This window comes from Pogona vitticeps, chromosome 3 (assembly GCF_051106095.1).
Source record: "Pogona vitticeps strain Pit_001003342236 chromosome 3, PviZW2.1, whole genome shotgun sequence".
In the NCBI taxonomy this organism is placed as follows: Eukaryota; Metazoa; Chordata; class Lepidosauria; order Squamata; family Agamidae; genus Pogona; species Pogona vitticeps.
In genome coordinates, this window is record NC_135785.1 from 143,006,835 (window position 1) to 143,029,933 (window position 23,099).

The 23,099-nt window shown below is 42.5% G+C and overlaps 1 protein-coding gene across 4 annotated transcripts in view; it reads left to right on the forward strand.

Moving 5' to 3' along the window:
* The window catches only part of PIBF1 (progesterone immunomodulatory binding factor 1), a 163,740-nt gene that overhangs the window by 123,017 nt on the left and 17,624 nt on the right, over positions 1–23,099 (forward strand). For all 4 annotated transcript variants that reach the window (XM_072994730.2, XM_072994729.2, XM_072994733.2 and 1 more), the window contains 3 exons: positions 3,688–3,790; positions 8,501–8,631; positions 18,636–18,720. In XM_072994730.2, the coding sequence (XP_072850831.2) occupies positions 3,688–3,790; positions 8,501–8,631; positions 18,636–18,720 (319 nt within the window). The remainder of the gene's footprint in view (positions 1–3,687; positions 3,791–8,500; positions 8,632–18,635; positions 18,721–23,099) is intronic.

Genomic DNA, 23,099 nt, shown 5'->3' on the forward strand with positions numbered 1-23,099 from the left:
TGTAAACACTGGGCTCTTCCTGGGACCAAGCTGGCCCCAATCCTGCAGCTGCCAGGGCAGTGATACAGGGGAAGCCCTGCTGCCACCCAGATCCTAACACACCCACTTGGAGCAGGCAGGGCAAGGATGCCCTGGACATTGTCTCTGAGTGAGCACCCACTGAAGGATGCGGGGGGGAGAAGCCAGGGCACCTACGGAATGCTTGTGCACCCGAAGAACAAACCATTACAAACTACCATCTCTATTCACTACGGTTCACACTTGTCAAAAAGTCCTGACAGTTGCTTTGTTTTTTTGTGAGCAATGGTTAACTGGTGAGAAAAGGAATCAGCTTCTGGAATTTTCCATGGCATACTGTCATTTTGTGAAAAGTAGTGAATGCAAGAGGGTATCCTGTTGATTAGTGGTTCTCAAACTGGGATCCCCAGATTTTCTTGGACTGCAATTCCCAGAAGCCTTCACCACTTGCAACTGGGAACACAAGTTAGAGAACTACCACATTTCTCATTATGTCTAACCCTCACCCAACTCTTGTGGCTTTTCCCTGTTGCAGTCAGCTAAAAAGCTTTCAGGAGGATGGACAACTGACTTTTCTGTCCCATTCAAGTCTAATGTAAAGTGGCACCTTTGTCCATGGGATATTCCCTTGAAAAACAAATAAAAACATTATCAGCAATGTTATACCTTTTCTTCCATTATAATTTCAAATCCCATCATTGTTTACCTTTTTCAGTGTTTAGTTAACTTGAGTGTGTGTGTGTGCATGCACATGCATGAGCTCTGATTTTAAAGTTTGGAAATTTTCTTGTTTTTCTTTTTTTACACTGACAAAAACACTGCAAAAATGGCAACAACTCCCTCTCCACCACATACCTCTCATCAAATTATGTGATAGGATATAATTCCATTGACAATGTAATCTTGTCATCTCTGATTTAGCATAAACTAAACAAAATCTGTTTTTTTAAAAAAAAAAAAAAGTAGGTTCCTGAACAATAGCAAAACTTACTGTGTTGAAGTTTAATATGTTTGTCACTGTGGTCAGTTCAACTTGAAAAAAGCATGTATCCAGTATACTCAGCTGATATATTTGACTAAATATGTGGCATTTTCATCTGTATAAATCATTGCTGAAAATGCTGTGGTGCTGTTGTAAGTCAGCATTTCTCAATCTTTTGAAAGCTGTAATTGTCTATGGAAAATGAAATCAGTAGCAATCTTCAGCTTGTATTTGACTGATTGTCTGGGTTCCCCCCCCCCAATGCTTCACAAAACACTTCAGTTTCAGGTCATACTGCAATAAATGCACGTTACTTACATGTAGTGTTCCTTTTTACACTAAGTACAAGTAAACATTTTCCAAAGAGGTAATGACTGCTATAAACTCTCTGTTCCCTAGACACACTGAAGTATTGTACACATTCCAAGAGGCCTGCTTGTTTGAAACAGAAAACTATTTACCTCTGCTTGACTGAACTTCAGCATATAAAGTGTTCATTTTAGTCAAATTTGGTTTGAAAACAGCAGAGAGGACTTCCTGGCTATCCATTTTTGTTGTTCTGCATGTAACCTTCAACTAAAAAAGCAAGATACAAACAAGATGATTCTTTTTACCAGTTTGCTTTTTAAATAGACTTAAAACATCTGAATCAGCATGAAAAACGTTTAAAAACCGGAATCGTTTTCATATGCATACTGCTTATATTGACATAATACCAATTTAAATTTTAAACAACATGCACATTTCTGACATTTGCAGCATATGGAGTTTACAGGAGAAACACTGTAAAATATGGAAGAAAGAATTGGGCATGTTTAGCCTTGAGAAAAGAATACTGAAGGGAGATATGATAGCATTTTTCAAGTACTGTACATGGAAAATTCTCATACAAAGGAGGGCCAGAATCTGTTATCAATTATCCCAGACATGTAATAATGGGCTCAAGTTACAGGAAGCCTGTTTTTTGGTTGAATATGAGGAAAAGCTTCCTAACTCTTAGAGCAGTATGACAATGGAACCAATTAACTTGGGAAGTAGTGAGCATTCCAACACTGGAGACATTCAAGAGAAAATTAGACACCCATCCGTCAGATGTACCTTGATTTGGATTCTTGCATTGAGGAGGGGGTTGGATTTCATGGCCTTATAGGCCCCTTCCAACTCCATGATTCTGTGATATCTGTTTGTTACTGCTACAGAGTTATCATTACAGATATTGGGAAAGTTCAGTCTTCCACTGATATAATGTATGGAATTTTTGCTCCTCCCCTAAGCCCCATTATCTGTGCTGCAAGCAGTAAGTGGATGGCCCAGTTCTGGAGGAAGGGTCCAGTTGGCCCAGCCACCTGTGCTGGTGATATTTGTATTCATCTCCCTTGGGAGACAAATACGAATATACCATATCTAGTTGTGACAAAGAATTCTATGTGTGAAGTTCTGCTCCCTGAAAAAAATTCCTGTATGTTACCATCAATCATATCCCAAAAGGCAATGGCATACAGAAGAGGGATACCAAAGAAGACAAAGACAGTACTTCTCCATTAATTGTACTTGATATTCTCCTGTTCAGAAGAGAACAACCACTTCATGCACAGTGTGCTGTTCTTATATTGGAACCATTGTAATACGCTAAGTTGGAGCAATCCAAATGAAGTAAAGCAAGACTTAAGCAAGGACGTTTGTGTCTGTCTTGTGTCCCAAATAGATTATGAGGTATTATTATAGTGCAAGAAAGCACCCAACAGAAAAACAATGAAACTGAACCCCTAAAATGATATGTGTGTGAAAAGGAATAGCTACACTACTAGTGTTTAAGCACTAGTCTTTAATTACTCGTTGTTCTTTCTGAACACAGAAAATATTATCTTCTATGGTACATGTATTTGGTTATTTGACAATGGTTTGGTCAAGTCAAGATCCCATAATTCTTGCCAAAATACACCAAAAAATTGTATTGTTCAGTATTCTGTTTCATTTTTTTTCCTGTTGTAAAAATAAATTACTTCATATGTTTACTTCAGTGACTTTATAATTTAGTACAGCTTAGATAAGTGTAAGTAGGAGAGATACTTTTCTGTAATGATTGCCTAAAGGTAATTTTGTGGTCTGTGGATGCTTTCAGATAATTATCTAAAATGTAACAGATAGAGACCGTTGCTGCTGTAAGCAAAGTGATATGTCTGTGTTATGGGAAAGAAGGGGGAGTATTCAGTATTGTTGTTCTAACTCACTTAAAGCTGCATGTGTGGGCTATGGGTATTGGACTGTAGAGCTGGGAAATAATCCAGTTCAGCCCCTACACAAATGATGTTTCTTTTCCACTCAGATATTTCTAATCCACTTTTCAGCAATCTTGAAAATATGTCCACCAAAATATAGATAAACTGTTTGTTTGTTTGTTTTTTAGCATATTCGTTTGCACATTGCTTAAATTGACAGTAAGCCATGTATTTCAAAAATGCTTCCTTGCATAGTTAGGTGGCAATTGTCTTCTCATGTTTTAGCACAAATTGTGAACTAGATAAACTGAAGTGTCTAGCCTGGGATTAATGAAATACATTTGTAAATGATATTTTATCATATATATTACTTGTGCTAATGAAAAGTAAGGATAGGTTCTCTGTGGGTTCGTTTGTCATCTTTTGGAAGATATTCAGTTTGAGATGTCCTTTTCTCTTTTGGCACAGTGTTCATTTGGCAAGAAGGCTACTACAGCTAGAAAAGCAAAATACATTGCTTGCAAAAGATCTGGAGCATCAAAAGGAACAAGTTACCCAGATTTCACAAGAGGTATACAACTTCTAACAAACATACACACATACACTCTGTATGTAGTGGACAGAAATTTTAAAGCAGTATTTGTTTGGATGATTGAGGAAAACACATATATGTTAAGCCTCTTCTGAGCAATTTTTGTTATTTTAAAGCAGAGATGAAAAACCAGATTACTTTACAGACTAAACAAAAATGCAGACTAGACAGATACGTCTCTGTTTTCTGAACACGGGAAGAACTAGCAAAACTGGTTCAATGTTCTTAAGGTATTTTCTTTTCTTTTTTTAATTTGAGGTATTTTGTTTTTTCATGTAATACCACTGCTTTTATTCAGTTGGTTTCACATTCTTTATTCACTGATGCATGTGCACCTATAACTCCTCCCTTTCCTAGTCTGTAGTCACTTTTTCAATTTTTATCATATAAAATTAATTTCTGTTTATCAGTGATAAAAGATGAACATTTCACGGGGTTTACTGGTTGTATTGCCTCTATATTCAGTTTTTTGAAATGTTGTTTCATGATCATGGTGTCTCCCCTGTCAACGATTTAGGAATAACTTTACATAGTAACTACAGTGGTGCCTCAGCTTATGAACTTAAGCTGTATCGGAATGGTGTTCTTAAGTTGAAATGCTCGTAAGTCAGAGCACCGTTTCCCATTGAAATGCGTGGGAACGGGATTAATCCGTTCCAGCATTTTAAAAAAATACCAAAAATAAAACCATGCAGAAAGCTCCATCAGAAGGTACTGGGCTTTAAAAAAAAATAAACAGAGCAAGCCCAGAAGGCTGCAAAAAACAACACCAGCACCTTACCAGGCAGACCGAAGCCTCCTTTGATGGCCCTCACTCACCGGTGGGGAGCCTCCTCCTGTGCCACCACCGCATGCTCAGTCCATGGAGGAGCCACTACGACCTGTGCGCCTCAGTCCAGCGCAGTGCCTTCGGCCGCCTTTACTCATGAGTAGACCAGCACATTTAAATGCCCTTATTCATGAGTAGACCCGCACCAGGTATGGGCAGGGAGCGCACCGGCTTCTTGCGCCTGGTAGCGATCCGGAGCTGCCCTGCCTCTCCTTCCTCCTCCTGCACCACAGGAATAAAAAAGTTCCCTGATCCCCTGCTCTAACCGTTGGGATGAAAGAGCAACCTTTTTGCCACCAACTGTTTGAATTTCCCGCCTTTTTTTGTTCTTAGGTCGAAGCTCCGCTCGCAAGTCGAAGCAAAATTTTGCGAGCAAAGCTGCTCCTAAGTTGAAATGTTCATAGGTAGGGGTGTTCACAAATCAAGGCACCACCGTATATGTTTCTGTCTTTTGTGCATGTAAGTCAGGCTAAAGAGAAGGTGAAAATGTGATGTAGCAAAAAAAAAAATTAAATCACGTTTCAGTTGAAAAAGTAACTGTGGTAGATAGTCCACTTTAGTGCACGTGAGTCTATAGAGGGCAGACTTTCTGTCTGCCATGAATAAGTTTATTGTAGTGTGATCAATCATGGATACAATTCACACTTTCATGGAGGTGGATTGTATCTACAAAAGCTCACACAATAATAAATACAACAGAAAAAATAAAGAAGGAAAGAATATAGTGGCATCTTAAAGACTAACTGCTATATTTTAATGTGAGCTTTCATGGAAAAAGCCACTTCCTCAAATGCAAAAGTGGGACTACATAGCAAATATTTATACATTTATGCAATACCCCAAAACAGAGAGACTATTTGATTTTTGGGTCCAAGTTGTTGATAGTGGAGAATTTCACACTTGGAAATGACCTTTAAGACCCTGTTGATACTCAGCTCTGCTCCCAGGAAGCACTGTTTTTTAAACAGTTATAATAATCGATGGCTAAATTAATCCCAGGCTATAGATAGCAAGCAGGAACAATATGGTAATGAGTAGGGTAAGCCTTCACGAATTAAGTAGGGTAAGGATTTCCATGAAATGTCCTTTGTCTGCAACCTATTTGAATTTATAAGTAAGTTAAAACATGGTCTGGATGCTACTTTTTTTTTTGTCCCAATATATACGCATATATTGGGACCACAAAACGTACCATAGCATCCAGACCAGAATCAAAGAACATGAAAGACACTGCAGAATAAAACAACCAAAAAAATCGGGAGTAGCTGAACATGCCTTGAAACAAGCAGGACATGAAATTCTACTTCAAAACACAGAAGTACTGGACAACACCAGCAATCATGTTAGACTGCACAGGGAAGCCATTGAAATCCACGAACACCAGCAGAGCTTCAACAACAAAGGAGAAAGTCTAAAATTCAACAAAGCTTGGCGCCCAGCACTGAAAAACACAGCTGCAAAAGGTCAACAAACTCTACCAAGCCACAAGGACGGGTGATCACTGCACACAAAAGACCAGCTAACAACACCCATCAATCACAGTGACAGATCATCTCTCCCCTTATCACAACAAACACCCATAACAAAAAACACCCTGATCACCATAATCACTCAGTGTCCTGAAAAGGACAAAAAGTTGATCCCACAGCTAAAAATACTCAACAATGCCACACGCTACACCAGAACACAGACAGAACTCTAGCTCCTATTCTCTAAAGATGCTGGCCACAGGGACTGGCAAAATGTTAGGAAGAAAAACCTCCAGAACATGGCCAAACAGCCTGAAAAACCCACAACAACCATCGAGTCCCGGCCATGAAAGCCTTCAAGAACACATTAAATTAAAACGTGTTTATGAGTAATCTGGTGAGAATTACATGGTTTTTATTTTGTCCCAAAAGTCATATTTTGGCCTTTTTAAAGTGGTGTGTCACATTTCTGCTTAACAAACGTTATATTTTGCTCATATTTTGGTTGTTGGCAACCCTCCCTACTATTTCAAGATGCCTAAAAAAGTAAAAGTTTGGTGAGTGTAAAGTTACAGCATTTTGTTTGTGTTTTGGGGAATAGTAGTGATGGTGATTGTTTTACAAATTGTGTGAAATTAAGGTGTTAGCCCAAAAGCATTTTAGTATTCAGCGACAAAACATAAGAGTTGTTAAGCAAGATTTACCTTTGCTGAGAACAGGCCTTTTTTTTTCAAGAGCTTGTCATGAAAACTTAAATCTCTGCCTGCTATGAAGATGTGTTAGAAAAAATAACATTTGCTATAATAAGATACAGGCTTTGATAGATTAAACAAGTGGTGTAAGATATGTAGCTAATATTATTATTGGCACTCTGAAATATGACAAGTCTGGTGAAGTATTTTTTCTAACATGTGGAACTCTACAAAAAGTAAACAATTCCACTATTTCACTACCATATTTTATATCATATGCCTTGCACATGGTTTATACAGAATGGCTGAAGCGATTCAAAACAACTATCCTGATGTACATAAGATAATTTCAAATGGGAAAAATGTTTATGAAAGCTCCACTTCGAATACAAACATTCTAAGAAATTGCTCCTACTTTGGCTGTCCCTCTCCAATCTGTCATGATGAATTGGGGAACTTGGCTGGATGCAGCTTTGTATTATTTCACAAATTATGATTTCTTGCAGTGGGTAGTTAAAGAATATGACTGTTCTGAATCTTCCTCCATCAAGATTGTGCAATATTCCTTTTCTGAAACCTTGGCTGGAAACTTGACATACTGTATATGAAATCTAACTTCAGTGGATTATCAAAAGCAGTGACCACCTTGAAACTGTAGGAATGGAACTTAGTGATGGACTGAAAATTGTGGAACGACTGAGGGTGATTTAAAGAGAGCAAGAGAAAGTGGCTGAACAAAATAGTGATAAACTGAAAAGAATGCTGCAATTATTCTGGGTTGTTCAACACTTTGCAAAATAAGTAACATTCTAAATGAAGCAACATTTGATGACTTTGAGCCAGAATTTTCTTCATATGAGTTGACTTTTTTCAAATTTGTTTCTGTAATCTGTAATGTCGAACAGAGTTTCTCTAGATACAAGAACATACTGATGGACAACAGAAGGAGTTCAGAATTTGATAATCTCAAGATTCATGTGATCATTCAGTGCAGTTCTGCTGCTGACGAAAACTAGTCCAGATATGTTCACTTGATTCCTTCAGTACTAGCACTTCTGCAATGGAAGTGAAGAAGAATAAACCTTTTAATTTTTATGTGTGTATATAAGCACAGATCTTAATACTTGGCTGCTAATTTCATAAAAATTGTAAAATCATATTTTTGGTTTAATTGGTCATATTTAAACAATTTTAAGGTCATAAATGCTTACATATTTCTGACATTTTTAGGTCATAGAAATTCCTGTCTTAGTAATGAGTATCTCCAATCAACCATGGGACTAGTTAGTGGTTAGTTAGGAAGGAAATACAGCAGGGAAAAGCAACAGATAAAACACCATTATTGTTGTATTTTACATTTTATAATTCCCTAAGAAATCTTAGTAGACTGATAGCAAAATAGTATTAGTGGGCGAAATGAGAGCAAAATAGCGATAACTTTTAAAGCCCTATGTATGATACAAAATAGGTAAAATAGATAGGTATTTATAATAAACAAATAGGTACTTAAAAGATTAAACATGGCTATTTTTATGGTTCATTGGAAGTCCATTGAAATGTAAACATTTAATATGCCTTTGACCTACCGTAGGTTTTACTATACTCTTTAAGTGTGTTTTACAAGATTATTTTTGTAAAAAAAATTTAAAAAATTCTGAAATGAACAAAATATTGTAACATATTCTTTCCTTTCTTCCAGCGGGACAGGGTTAATTCTTTGTTGAACCAAGTGCAACAACCATATAGATACCTCATTGAATCTGTACAACAGAGAGATTCTCAGATACATTTGCAGAAAGAACATACTGCACAACTTGAAAAGGATATCAGGTAAGTATTCAAAACGCTGATGTATATCATTTTATTTGGATCCTGGAATTATGTTTTTCTTAAAGGTCTGTTAACTTCCATTTTACTGGCAGGTCATTTTCTAAGCAAGCTTTGTCTGCAACTCAGAGTTTAGCTGAAGATTTTATTGGTTGCCAGCATAATGAAAACTATTGCATTATTTGTTTTCTCTGCAGTGTGCTACATTAGCTGGTTGCACCCCATTAATTGTACAATGTTACTTTTCCCATTGAGCAAGCAGTTTTTATAAAATGTTGCTGTCCTCCATTAAATAACTGTTTCAAAGTGGCCATAAGCATAGACACTTAAAGTTGTATTGTCATCTTAATTACATAAAGGACTCCTTCTGTATCTTGAGATTCAAAGGGCATGAGTTACTCGCACTGCCTAGAATCATATTTGGTTGCACAATATAATTATTTAACAGGTGTTCATTCTGGGTGGCTGCTGTATGCACAGGCATATGGAGATCACACATTTGCACACCCAGCCATCTGATAGAGAGCCAATTATGCAGTTTCCCTTACATACACACAGTGTCTCACAACAGGTTCTCACACTGATGTCTTGCAGTATTAGCAGCTTATTGAAAATGTTTTACTGTTTCTGAGCAGTAAGCTATGTTTCTCCTTCGTGGCCTCTGTGAATACACACTAATGGGTTAATCTGCGCTCGAGCAGAGCAGTTTTGGAAACGTTCACAGCTTTAAGCACTTAGTGCTGGGACCTCCCCTACACCAGCTATATAACTCCGCCCCCGGCACTAGTGCTCAGTTCTTTTTTCGGCCGCTGCTGTAGCAGCAGCTTTGTTTGGAACTTAGCAAGTAAAAACAATTGTATTCCGATTGGTCTTCCTTCATGTTTAACACTTGGGTACTCTCTATCATAGCTACCAGCTATGCTATTGAATTCAATATACCCCACTGTCATAGGCCACGTTATGCCCCACACACACACAAAAAAAAAAAAAAAAAAAAAGGATGGAGGCCTCTCGCCCAGCCTTGATTTTGAAGGCCTGAATTCTTTTATTACTCTACGTAGATTCCGTATGGCTTTCTTGGTCTCTGTTATTCACATGTTAGATCCAGAGAGTTGGTTGGATGCTAGTTTTCATAATGGTATCTGGTCAGGCAATCAATGTTTTCTCAGGCTTTCAGCAAGGGGAATCACTGTTTACCCGTAGCTGGATAACTGGCTCCTGGCCACTGAGTCCAAGTCACAAGCTGGTAGATACACATCCTTGACACTGTCCCTTTGTCAGCGTTAGGACTGAAGGTCAACATAGAGAAGTCAGTTTTGCAACCTACACAGGGTGTAGATTGTATTAATGAGACTTGGGATGTTTTCTTGAAGCAGAGTTTTTCTTCCGTGATGACAAGTCTGTGAAATAGCTTGATTTCTTATGCTCCTTTTTTCTTCAGGCACTTGCTTCCCCGTACTACAGGTCCAGTGACTCCTTGGGCTGATGGCATCTACCACAGCCGTAGGACAGCATGCTCAGTTGAGGATGCGGTCCCTTCAAGCCTTGTTTCTCTCACTTTTTCAGATATCTTACAACCACCCATCCACATTGCTGCAGGTGACACTGGAACTCGCTGCATTACTGGACTGGTGGGGATCCCCCCCCCAACCTATGCATAGGGAGACCCTTTGGTCTCTTCACCTGGTTGGTTCAGTCAGTGGTGGATGCCCACCCACCACCACGTTGCCTTTGGCCGCTGGTAGCCGGCCTTCATATCATTGTGCTGGAGCTCCTGGCAAGCACCAAGGCCTTTTGGGCCTCTGAGCCCCTACTCCGGGGTTGGGTAGTCCAGGTCACATCAGACAATACCACGGCAGTTTATTATATAAATAAGCAGGGCGGCACTCATTCGTTACGCCTTCTTGTTCTCACTGTCAACCTTTCAGAATGGTGTTATGCTTGCCACATTTGTCCACTGGCTGTACATTTGGTGGGCGGAAACGATTCTGTGGCAATCCATCTCAGCAGACTACGGTTCTGCTCTCTTGAGCAGGCTTGCGACGATGGCACCTTTTGTTGCCTCTGTCATCGATGCGGGGCTCCAGACGTAGACGTTTTGCATCTTGATTAAACGGCATCGGCCGTAACTCCCTAGGGGACACTTTCCTGACAAATTGGTCATGGGGCCTCCTTTACAGGTTTCCACCTTTCTCCCTTCTTCAAAGGACTGTTGTTTGTGTCCACCATGAGTGTGCAAACGTCATACTTGGTCGCCTTGCTAGCCATGGTTTTTGATCTTGCTCCCCTGAGCTGCGAATACATCAGGCTGCACCTGGTCCCTCATCTGCTTTCTCGGGATGAGGATTGGATATTTCATCTAGAACTCGAGTCCCCCTACCTGTCCGCATGGATTCTTCCCCAACTGTAACAAACATGCTCAATCATGCTTGCAAACCTTCTGCCACCTTGGCCTACTCATAGGTAGGCGTTCTGTAACTGCATCAAAACGACATTTGCCTACTAGACCAATGTCTCTGGAAGTATTCCTTCAGTTTCTTCTTCACCTGTTTTGCCTGGGACTGGCCCGTTCTACCTGCAAGCTGTTTCTCCGAGGCCTGGAGAATATATGCCCTGCCTATAGACCACTAACATTTCAGTGGTCTCTCCAATCAATTCTTTGGCAGCTTATGAGGCCTCACTTCAAGCCCTTGGCGTTAGCATCACTCCACTTGCTGCCTTTCTCCTGACAATAACCTTAGCTTACAGGACTAGAGGATTGGCTACACTAAGAGCAGGTCCTCCTTTCTGTAAGGTAATCTTACTGCCAGGTCTTACCTTCTTGCCTAAGGTTTTTTCTGCCTTCCATCTGAACGAGCCAGCTGTCCTTCCTGTCTTCTTTCCCACGCCATCTTCAAAGCTTGAGACAGCTCTGCACGCTCTAGATGTGAAGCGTGCTCTGTCGCATTATGTGCATAGCACAACCACTTTTCGTGCCTCACAGCATCTTTTTCTCACCTTTATCAGCTCCTCCTTCAGAGCACCGGCTTCCTCTCAGACCATTTCTAGATGGTTGGTAAAGATCATCCATCTTCCCTATGATTTGGCAGTGACTCCTGTTCCAAAGTCAGTGAGAACTCACTCTACTAGAGCTGTGCCATCCTCAACAGCCTTTCTCCATGGAGTGGACATCGCGGATGTCTGCCACATGTGCCATTCCGCCTATCCTCATCTCACTCTATCACCTTGATGTCTGGTCAAAGGCTAAGGCAGGTCAAGCTGTCCTGGCTTCTGCACTTTTGTGACGTCCCTCCTCCTGGTTAGTCAGCTTTCCAGTCACCCATTAGTGTGTATTCACAGAGGTCACGAAGGAGAAAAAGAAGTTAGTTACCTGTAACTCTGGTTCTTCAAGTGGTCCTCTGTGAATTCACATGTCCCACCCTCCTCCCCACTGTCCATCATGTATGCCATCGCATGCTGGGCAACAGTGGTCGGTTCCTTAGAAATGAGGCACTAGTACCGGGGGCTGAGTTATATAGCCAGTGTAAGGGGAGGTCCCAGCACTAAGTGCTTAAAGCTGTGAAAGTTTCCAAAACTGCTCTGCTCAAGCGCAGATTAACCCATTAGTGTGAATTCACAGAGGACCACTCAGAAGAACCAGAGTTATAGGTAAGTAACTTCTTTTTCTCAAGTCTTGATAAATCACATCATATTCAAGAAAGAAAGAAGACATAAAGTGTCTCTTAGGATGTAATGCCTTGGTGCCAAGTGAATTAATTTGTGTTTTGTGATGTTTGTGATGCATGCAACAATTAATATATTCTCTGTCCTACAACGTATCTTTCTTCAAGCGTGGTCTCTGTGAATCACACTGCTGGGTATCGTCTGCGCCTGTGCAGGGAACCTCGGAGCTTTCTAGATCTTCTAGGAAACAAAGAAGGAAGGGGCATTATCCCGTATTGCGCATGTCCCACCCGGCTCGCACCAGTTCCATTTTCTGAGCCTCAGCGAGAGGAACCTCTTCCAGAGCTCTTCGTTTTTAGACTGAACCTCTACTTTCGACCTACCTTTTTCAGCTTTTCCTTGAGTATTGCTTTATCTGGGACGTTACCTCCCGCCCCGGATTAGACCCGGACTGTCGACCACGAACTCGGATCTCCCACCCATTATCGGACTGACATTCAGGCACTGGACCACCCTCCGACAATTCTCCACCATGAGTCTCCTCTCCCCCACGTGGAAGCTCTCCCGTGCCTTCCCGACAATCCCACGTGGCACGCTTGTGCCGGCCTGCTACTTCAATAGGCCCTCTTCCAGACCATCAGAGCCTACGGCCGCAGCACACCTGGGCGTCATGGAGCGGGACCCTACCCCCATGGGAACACCCCACCCCAAGGGATCAGCCACTCCACCACCGCCGCTACCGGCAGCCAAAGCTCCAGCCAAGCCAAAAAAGAAGCTTACCTCGGCGGCGGGAAGCAAACCACCCCCCACCAAGGCTGCCGCTAAACAGGGGGAGGGCTCTAGGAAAAACAAACACCCTGCAGCAGCAAAACAGGGCCGCCGGGATATACCACCGCCTTCAACCCTACCTATGCTCCCAGCGCTAGAGAACTCGCCACGGGACTGCGAACACCGCACTGATGCGACTGAGCCCATCATGCACTCACGAACAGAGGTTTTTCCACCTCCTCCAGGATCGCCTCTCCTACCTAGCCAGCTAGAGGGTGGAACCTGTTCTAGCTCGGCTCCTGCCCTTCCAAGCCCTGCGCTAGCCGGGTGGGCGTTCTCCCTCCCCCTTCACCATCAGCCTCATCCGGGCGATCCTCCCCCCCCGAAAACGGGCGGAAAAGAGGAAGCATGTGCAGAGGGAACGACCACGGCACTACCCCTCAGACATTGCAGTCGGCCCCTGCTCTTCCTGTTGCAGATACAGATCACCGGCAGGGGCCCTGATCTATATTGAGGTAGATCGCAGGACCTCCAGACGTCGCAGAGTGCGGGAGGACTCTACCTCCGAGGACTCTTCAGACTATGAGAGGGGGAGGAGATGCAAGAGGGTCCAATACACCTACACTTAGGCATTGTCCTCCTCCCCCTCGACCCCCCTGCAACACCGGGGGCATCCCCGCCGCTATGAAAGGGACAACCATAAGAGGGTCAAGTACCATGGGACCCACCCCTGCCTCTCCCCAGCGTTGCCACAAGGGGAGATGGGAGAAGTCAAAGGCACACAGCCATCGAGGAGAGCCATTTCTCGTGCTCCTCTAAGTCTATGGTCTCATCTGTGGGCTTAAGGAGACATGCTTGGCTACGCTCCTCAGGAATAACAGAGGAAGCAAAATCTCACATCGAGGAACTCCCATTCAACGCCAAGGGCATCTTCAACGAAAAGACAGATGACAAAATGGAAAACCTCCACACAATCAAAAAGACTGCAAAGTCATACACCATCCAGCAGCAGCCTAAATACCAGAGGTACCTGTGGCACCGCCCTTATGGCCAGCAGCATTATCAAGCTACCTCATCTAATCAGGCCTACCGCCCCTACAGGCAGCAGGAAAACCCCAGGTCCTCCCAGCCACCCGCTGCAAGCGCTCCCTTTCTCCCTCAGCCAGCATCACACCGCAGATCATCCTACCACCCACCCGTGAAAAAACCAAAGCAGTACCTTTGACTCAAGCCGGTCGACATCCTCTCGGCTTGCCCCCTTCCTCCCAAATTGGCAATCCATAACAAACGACAAATGGGTGCTAAGCATAGTACAATTCGGCTATCGATTAGAATTCCTAAAACTTTCTCCCTTGGATCACATCCGATACACCTCATTCTCACCAGCCCTAGAAGAAGAGGTCACATCGCTCCTTCAAAAAGGAGCCATACAAAGAGTCTCACCACACGCAGTTCCGAGAGGTTTTTACTCTCGGTACTTTGAGGTACCCAAAAAGGGAGGAGGAATCAGGCCCATTTTAGACCTAAGGGACCTGAACGCCTACATCCACCTCCGACGCTTCCAGATGGTAACCTTGGAGACGATTATCCACTTGCTATGTCAGGGAGACTGATTCATGGTAGTAGATCTGCAAGACGCCTATTTTCATATTTCAATTCATCCACACTACAGGAAATACCTCCGTTTTTTCTTGGAAAATTCTGCCTTTCAATTCTGTGCTCTCCCTTTTGGGCTATGCGCAGCCCCACGCACCTTTACAGAATGCATGGCACCGATGGCAGCTTTCCTACGCCTCGATGGTGTTTCCGTCTACCCATACATAGATGACTGGTTAATCGTCTCCAAATCCCGACACGATTTGATACGCGACACTGCCCTAGTCCTCAGCACGCTCCAAAATCTCGGGCTCCAAATAAACAAGAAGAAATCCCAGCTATCACCTACCCAGGTGATAGATTACATAGGAGCTCAGCTAAATTCCAAGAAAGCAAGGGTGTTCCTCACCCCAGAGCGTATCTCAAAGCTGCACAAGGCCATACATGCTTTTCTGCACCAGCCCATGGTGTCGGCACAGCAAGCCCAACACCTACTAGGACTAATGGCGTCTACCACTGCAGCACTTCCCCATGCACGCCTAAAAATGCAGTCCCTCCAAGCCTGGTTCTTAGCCCTATTTGACCCACTGAGGGACAGCACACGCAAACGGCTTCCGGTCACGAGAGAATTGGTGAGACAGCTCGGATGGTGGACATCCCTCCCGCATCTCCTTGTAGGGCGACCATTTCGGCCCGTACGCCTCTCCGCGCAAGTCACCACGGACGCCAGCCCCACATGCTAGGGAGCCCACTGTGAGGGACACACGGTACATGCTCTTTGGTCAGTGGAAGAGCGCCATCTGCACATAAACCATCTGGAGATGTGGGCCGTGATAAAGGCTTTCTGCGCTTTCAGGACGCTGGTGCAAGGGCGTGGTGTCCAGGTCGTCATGGACAACACCACAACCATGCACTATATAAACGAGCAAGGAGGCACGAGGTCTTCAGCACTGCTCTACCTAACAGTGCGCCTTTGGGAGTGGTGTTACAAACACCACGTCTTCCCTGTGGCAATTCATATATCAACGGAAGAGAATGAACTAGCGGACTGGTTGAGCCGACTACCCAAGCAGACCCACGAGTGGGAGTTAGACACCTCAACCTTCAACATGATTTGCCAGAGGTGGGGAACCCAGATGATAGACGTCTTCGCCACACCACTGAACAAGAAATGCGAAACGTACTGTTCCCGGGCGGAGCGGGGACAGGTGTCATTACGGGATGGTCTTATGGTGCCTTGGACACACCATTGTCTCTACCTTTTCCCTCCATTTCCCCTGGTGCAGAGAACACTAGTCAAAATACAACAGGACAGGGCCGATGCCATCTTGATTGCTCCGTGGTGGCCGTGTCAGCCCTGGTTCTCAACACTAAGGGACATGGCACTGGACTTCGTAAAGCTGCCTCTAACCCCGCACCTCCTGTCTCTGAATGCGGGGCAGGTGCTGCACCCAGACCTACCATCCCTGCATCTAACGGCCTGGAGGATCATACCTTAATCTACGAGGTCCTCAACCAGGCAAGGAAGCCTTCCACGACGCGCCTATATTCCTATAAGTGGAAGAATTTCCTGCGCTTCACCGAGTCAAGGAACTTACAAGCCAGACCAGCATCACTCGATACACTGTTGCGCTACTTGCGCCATCTTTTTGATCAAGGTCTCTCACTGTCCACCCTGAAAGTGTATGTATCAGCAATAGTGTCCTTCCAACTGATGGAATCAGAGTCAGCTAGGCTGTTTTCACACCCAACAGTCAAGGCCTTCCTTCGGGGAGTCCTGAACCTACGCCCACCTATGAAATCACCCACACTGCAATGGTCCCTCCGGCTGGTGCTCAGAGCCCTCACAGGACCCCCCTTCGAACCCATGGCTACAACTAGCATCAAGCTTCTATCGCTCAAGACCCTATTCTTGGTAGCCATCATGTCAGCCAGACGGGCTAGCGAGCTCGCCGCCCTGCATCATGACCCTCCTTACCTGCAGTTCTTCAAGGACAAGGTGGTCCTCTACCCTGACCCGTCCTTTCTCCCTGAAGTGGTCTCTAGCTTCCACCTAAACCAGCCAATTTCTCTTCCAGCCTACTTTCCCGCCCCGTCATCCGAGTTGGAACGCTCCCTTCATTCTTTGGATGTTAGAAGGGCTCTCGCTTTCTACACAGCCAGGACTAAGGACATTCGAGCCTCCCCTAGACTCTTTGTCTGCTTCTACAGCCTGCGGAAAGGCGCCGTGGCAGCGCCATCTACGCTGTCTAGGTGGATTGTTTCCACCATTGAACTAGCATACCAGCTACAGGGCAGATTTCCCCCTCAGGGCCTCAGAGCTCACTCCACCAGAACAGTGGCGGCATCCACGGCCTTGTCGAGAGGGCTAGACATCCCGGAGATCTGTAAAGCAGCAACCTGGTCCACGGCGTCCACTTTCATCACGCATTATAGGCTGGACCTTCGGGTCAAGAACGACGACGCCTTTGGGAGAGCTGTCCTAGCTTCGGTGCTAGAGTGACAGCCCTCCATCCGGTAAGCAAGCTAGTCAGTCACCCAGCAGTGTAATTCACAGAGACCACACTTGAAGAAAGGCAGGTTACTTACCTGTAACGTTAGTTCTTCAAGTGGGTCTCTGTGAATTCACACTTACCCACCCTGGCTCCCCTTTATCCGTCACTCTCAACTACCGCTCTGCTTAGAACAGGGTGGCAGATAAAATGGAACTGGCGCGAGGCGGGCGGGACATGCACAATATGGGATGACACCCCTTTCTTCTTTGTTTCCTAGAAGATCTAGAAAGCTCTGAGGTTCCCTGCACAGGTGCAGACAATACCCAGCAGTGTGAATTCACAGAGATCCACTTGAAGAACTAACGTTACAGGAAAGTAACCTGCCTTTTCTGTGTTTTGTTGTCAGTGAAAGCAATGGCTTTTCATGCCTCTAAAATCTTGTGTACAATATGACCACCATATCCATGGGATCAGTACCTGCAGTTTCAGTTATTTGCTGCCTGAAAATATTAAGTTAAAAAAACCCAGAAATACAGGTTTCCAAGGTGTATTACCAGACCTTGCCACTAGAGTGAACCAGAGACTCTGTTTTATATATATATAAAAAGTCTCAGTAGACTTTTCCAAAACTAAAATGTAATCTGACAAATATACTGTAGGTTTCAAACAACTCTTTTCCTGCTTCAATTCTTGGGAGTTATACCTATTAGCTAATCTTTATGTTACAGCAATGTAGCTGTATACTAAGACTACTTCCCTGCCCCTTCCTCCTATAATAGCTTATTAGATAGTAGCAGAAAGTTTGCAAATCATATTTGGGAATGGAACCTTATTTTCAAAAAGTATTGGTGTATCAAGCAAGTGAAAGTGCTAGCTTCTTCAAGTATCATCTGCCTCTTTGCTATTTGTCTCTTCTGTAGCCATGATTCTCAACTTTTCATATTCCAAATGTTTGGGCTTTCAACTGTTAAACATCTTAGCTATTGTCTCTAATAGTCAGGTATTTTGGAAGTTGAAATTGAAATCTGTAACATCTGGAGTCAGTAAAAAGGTTCTATCAGGGCAGATGAAGCACTGCATTATGTGAAACTGAGGATATTCCCAGTCTGATCTCTCCTGCCTGTCTGAAATGGAAGGTTATGTTCACTTCTTGTTGAACTCCCAACCTCACTTTGTGTTTGGGGATGGGTGAGAAAGAAATGAGAGTATAAATGTGGCTAGTCATGCCTATGGTGATTTGAATATTAGCTTAAACTATTCCATAGATCACAGCCTAAATAGAGTGCTTGCATTTCCCTTTTCAAAACAGTATAAACATACAGTTTTAAACTAGGGTAGAGGTTTTTTCTGTTGTTGCTTCAATGTATATTCACAGTTGCAAGCAATGTATTTTTAAAAATTCATGTTGCAACTAGAACACAAGATTAGAAGAAATCTTCTATTTTTATTACTGTATTTCCTAATGCAATTCCTTTTTTCTAATAGTCTTTTAAAGAAGGAAAAGACAGATTTGCTGCGCGTCAAGAATCAAATGGCAGCAGATTTAGAAAAACTTCTAAATCAACGTGAGGTAATATTTGTTGTTATATAGATAGGTATTACCATAGATGTGTTTCTCCAGTATTTTAATCATGGGAATGTTTGATTATTATTTTTTTAGCTTACTATAGAAATGCTTTAAAGAGATGCCTGAGAAATTCTCTTGTACTGCATATCCTAGATCCTTCCCCTTTCTCTATTTTTATTTATTTATTTAAAATATTTATACTCTATCTTTCTCCTCATGAGGACCCAAGGCAGATTACAGTATTATAACAAACAATACAGTATTTAAAATGGTTTTAATATTTAATTTTTTGCTTGGGTAATATATTTCCTGTCCTAGAGTACTACTGCTCTGTGGGCTGCCGGGATGACACAGCTTTGTTCTCTTCAGCATAACTTGGAAACCAAGAAGCTATGAGTCACACTACAGTTTATTAATACCTAGACAAGCCTTGGGTTCATATGCTAACCCCCTTCTCCAGCCTGATCAAATAATTAATAGAAGCAGTGCCACTGAAAGTGTAGAAGGAAAGGGATGAGGGCAGAAGACTGAAGCTTGGTGAGTCTCCTTCCCTATAGCTTAGCATTCTGTGTGAACAGGGTCATTCCCTCACTTTCCAGATTTGTGTATCCTGAAATTACCAAAGTAGGAGGAAGACTACCAGCAGGGTAAAGTAGGCAAATAAACTATCTGCTTCTTCTGTACTGTTCTAACCTTATAACGTTCTGGGCAAAAGTGGGAAAGAGGTGCCTAGGATTGGTTGGAATTTGGGAAGGACCCCTTTTGCTTGCTTCCATCAGTAGAAAACATTCCGTTTCTTATGCTCAAGTAAGGGACTGCAGTGATGTGAGTCTCATGCATATGACAAATATGGTATTTGATATTTTTACAACTTTCTTGGTGTTACTTCACTTGAATAATTAAATTAGAAGTAGTAAAATCTCTGCTTCTAATTTCTTCCCCTTTTTAGTTATTATATTACATTTTACCTGGCTTTAAAAATTAATTCTAACTATAACCGTTGGCAAAGTGCTTCCAGATGCTATAGTGAAAAGCTCTATTACTTTACAAAAACCTGTTCTTTATAGCAAGAACTCTTTGTACATTAATTTCTATTAAATGCCACCAGCTGTCTTTTAACACATTTGTTCGAAGCCTTTGTCTTGGAGAATGTGTAATGAATTTTTAAGTTATGAATTACATGCTATTTAAGAGGTATGTTACTACCTACTCTAGGTAGATTATACCTTTTATTGTCTTCTTAATACATGGTGTCAGACACTGTTAACAGAAGACTCATTTATTTCACCTTCGTAAAAAAACTGTTTCTCAAGAAGTAGTATTTAAATGTATATGCAAAGGTGAAGATGACCACCACTGTATGTATAATAATGAAATAATATAAACTGTTTATAATTTCCAAGTTTCTCCCACACAAGCAAGTACATGCCGGTTTCATACTTATTGTACAAATATTTTATGAAATTGTTCTCAGCGATGTTAACTATGACAAATTAACTTCATTTATTTGATGTCCCTTTCCAAAACTTCTCCCACAAAACTGTGAAGTCCCTTTCCCTACATTATGTCAGCATCTGGGTGGCGGCAGGGCCTTGGCAGCTGCAGGATTGGGGCCAGCTTGGTCCCAGGAAGAGCCAGTGTTGGCAGAATCAGATCCTGCCAGGTCCCATGAGGTCCACCTGAGAGTCCTGAGGGAAGGCCTACTTTGGAGTGATGTAGATCTGCTTTTTCCAATTAATTCTAGGCCCAACAGCTTCACTGTATACAAAAGTGCAAGGCTTGGGAATTCAGTATCTGACCAATCCTCCTCCTATATATACCTAACAGTGTGTTAAAGTCATCTACTGTATAGAGACCCTCCATTGAGCATTCACACAATTTGACGTTTGGAAGGTGGCTTTATGAGTGAGAGTTTTAAAAAATAATGACTCCTGGGTATTGAATTCTCTATTTAAGGAAGCTCATTTGCCACTTACAGTGATATCCATCCATTATCAGTGGTTATTTTTCTAGGACTTTAAATATCTTGTTACTGTACTTTGGACTCTGTGGCATTGCTGGGAGTTTAAGCTCATGTACCTCTGAAGGCTTTTAACTGTTATGATTCAGACTGTATTTTACTGCATTACAGATGTATTGAGGTCTTCATGTTGTTTTTTATTTTAAGGATTTACTGTTGAATTTTAAAAATTGTGTTACTGTCATGCTTTTAAATGATTCTGTACAATGGTTATGCAATTTTTGTATGCCTAGTTTCTGAAAAATATAATTAAAAATGAGAAAAACTGATGACAAAATCTTACAACAAGAGTCAATAATCCCCCATATAAGGTAGTAAGGCAGATGGACATCAGTGCTTTTTCATCACTATATCCTTATGTGCAGACACACACACACACCGCAAGCTCACTCCAGTGACCTGGAGTTTGATCCTGAATCTTCGAAGGCCCCTTCAAATATTCTAAGTATTACTCCTTCACAAAGGGTGTATGAAGAATGTGGAAGCCAAAGTCTGGGTGCCTCCACATGCAATGTTCAGGGATTGTTCTGTTCCCTTATACCAACCCATAGGTTGATTTTTCTAGGCCCCACAGCAAAAGCCTGTGCAGAAAGTGAAAGTGTATAAATAATGCTTCTTCATTTTTCTGGGGCAGAATGGTTAAAAACTACAGTGTTTTGTTCGAAGCATTGTCAAAAAGATTTCAGTATCTGCCTCAGGAGCACCTACATATGCAGTGGATGCAAAACAATAGCCCACGCCAGAAATCTGAAAAGAAATTTCAAGTTTCATTTTTTTAAAAAAAGTACTGTAATAGTAAATTGCAACTAGAGGAAGCCATTTTGAATCAACATAACATAAGGAGGAACTGATTCACTGAATCCCCAATGATTCAGTATGCCTGTTTCACTGTCTCTTGTTGATTCAGCACCTACTTTTCAGCCATGTCTCCTGAGCCAACCTGCCAGCTACCTGTTGTGTATGATTTATTTACTGCTTGACCGTGCTTTGAGTTCTGATAATTTTTTTAAAAACTGGACTGGTTTGGCTTGTGATTGCTCTTGGACTTTGCACATGAATTTTCTGTAGGATTCTGTTTGCTATTCATCTACATTACCTTAAACCCAATGTTGTACTTGCCTAGCTGAGTTTATCTTGTGCTTCAGACCACCAAGACCATGTTTTTAGGACCAGCTCATCTGAGAGCAGGACAATCACAGAGCCAATATGTAATTTATATAATATTTCTGAATAATACAAAGACCATATGATGAAGCAGAAGAACTGTGAATCAAAACAAGATAATGAAAAGAAAAGTCTTAATGGGTGACTGATGTTGGAGGCATTTAGGAGACAAAGGGAACTGTTACAGTGATTAGTACAAACCATTAGACAAGAACAACAAAGAAGGGAGGAAATCAGGATATCTTCCATAAAAAACAAGAACCCAAAGGAAAATTTAAATCAAGATTAAGGTAAAGGTTCCCCTTGACATTTAGTCCAGTCATCTTCCACTCTAGTGCACTGTGCTCATCCCCGTTTCCAAGCCGTAGAGCCAGCATTTGTCCGAAGACCATTTCTGTGGTCACATGGCCAGTGCAGCTAGACACGCCGTGGTGGTACCTATTTATCTACTCGCATTTGCATGCTTTTGAACTGCTAGGTTGGCAGGAGCTGGGACAAGTGACGGGAGCTCACTCTGCTGCATGGATTTGATCTTATGACTTCTGGTGTTCCGACTTTGCAGCACAAAGGCTTCTATGGTTTAATCTGCAGTGCCACCACCTCCCTTTTAAAATCAAGATTAGGGGTGCTGAAAGATCAAGAGGGGGTTATATTATCTAATCTGGATAAAATGAAAGAGAAGATAGAGGCAATAAACCGAAGAATTACATAAAAGACCCCTGTTAGTGGTGATGGGGCAGTCAATTGGTAGCAGCCCAGCCAACCCCTTCTCCTGACATATCGGTTCCATGTGGTGGCCAGGGAGGGTGCTGGGTTATGCCAGGAGACTGACATGGGTCAGGGGAGGACTGTGTGTATTAATCAAATATTGATGCTTTGTAGTTGCATTTTGGTGGGCATAAGAGTTATACGTGGATACAGTGCCCCTAACCCCAGCATTGTTGAAGGGAGACATGTATGAGAACTTTGAATTAATTTCCCTTGCAATCAAAAGGACACTCATCCAATATTTCTTTTTCTTTTATGTCAAGGATTTAAGCTGAATTCAGAAAAGGGAGAGACACTCGAGATCCTGATGATGGGTCCTATGAAATTCTGAAAATTGTATACTGCATTTGGATCACTACCAAGAGGAACAGGGCTGTTTATTTGCTCTGTCACTTCTGTTGCTGTGATCTACATTTGATCTAATCAGTGG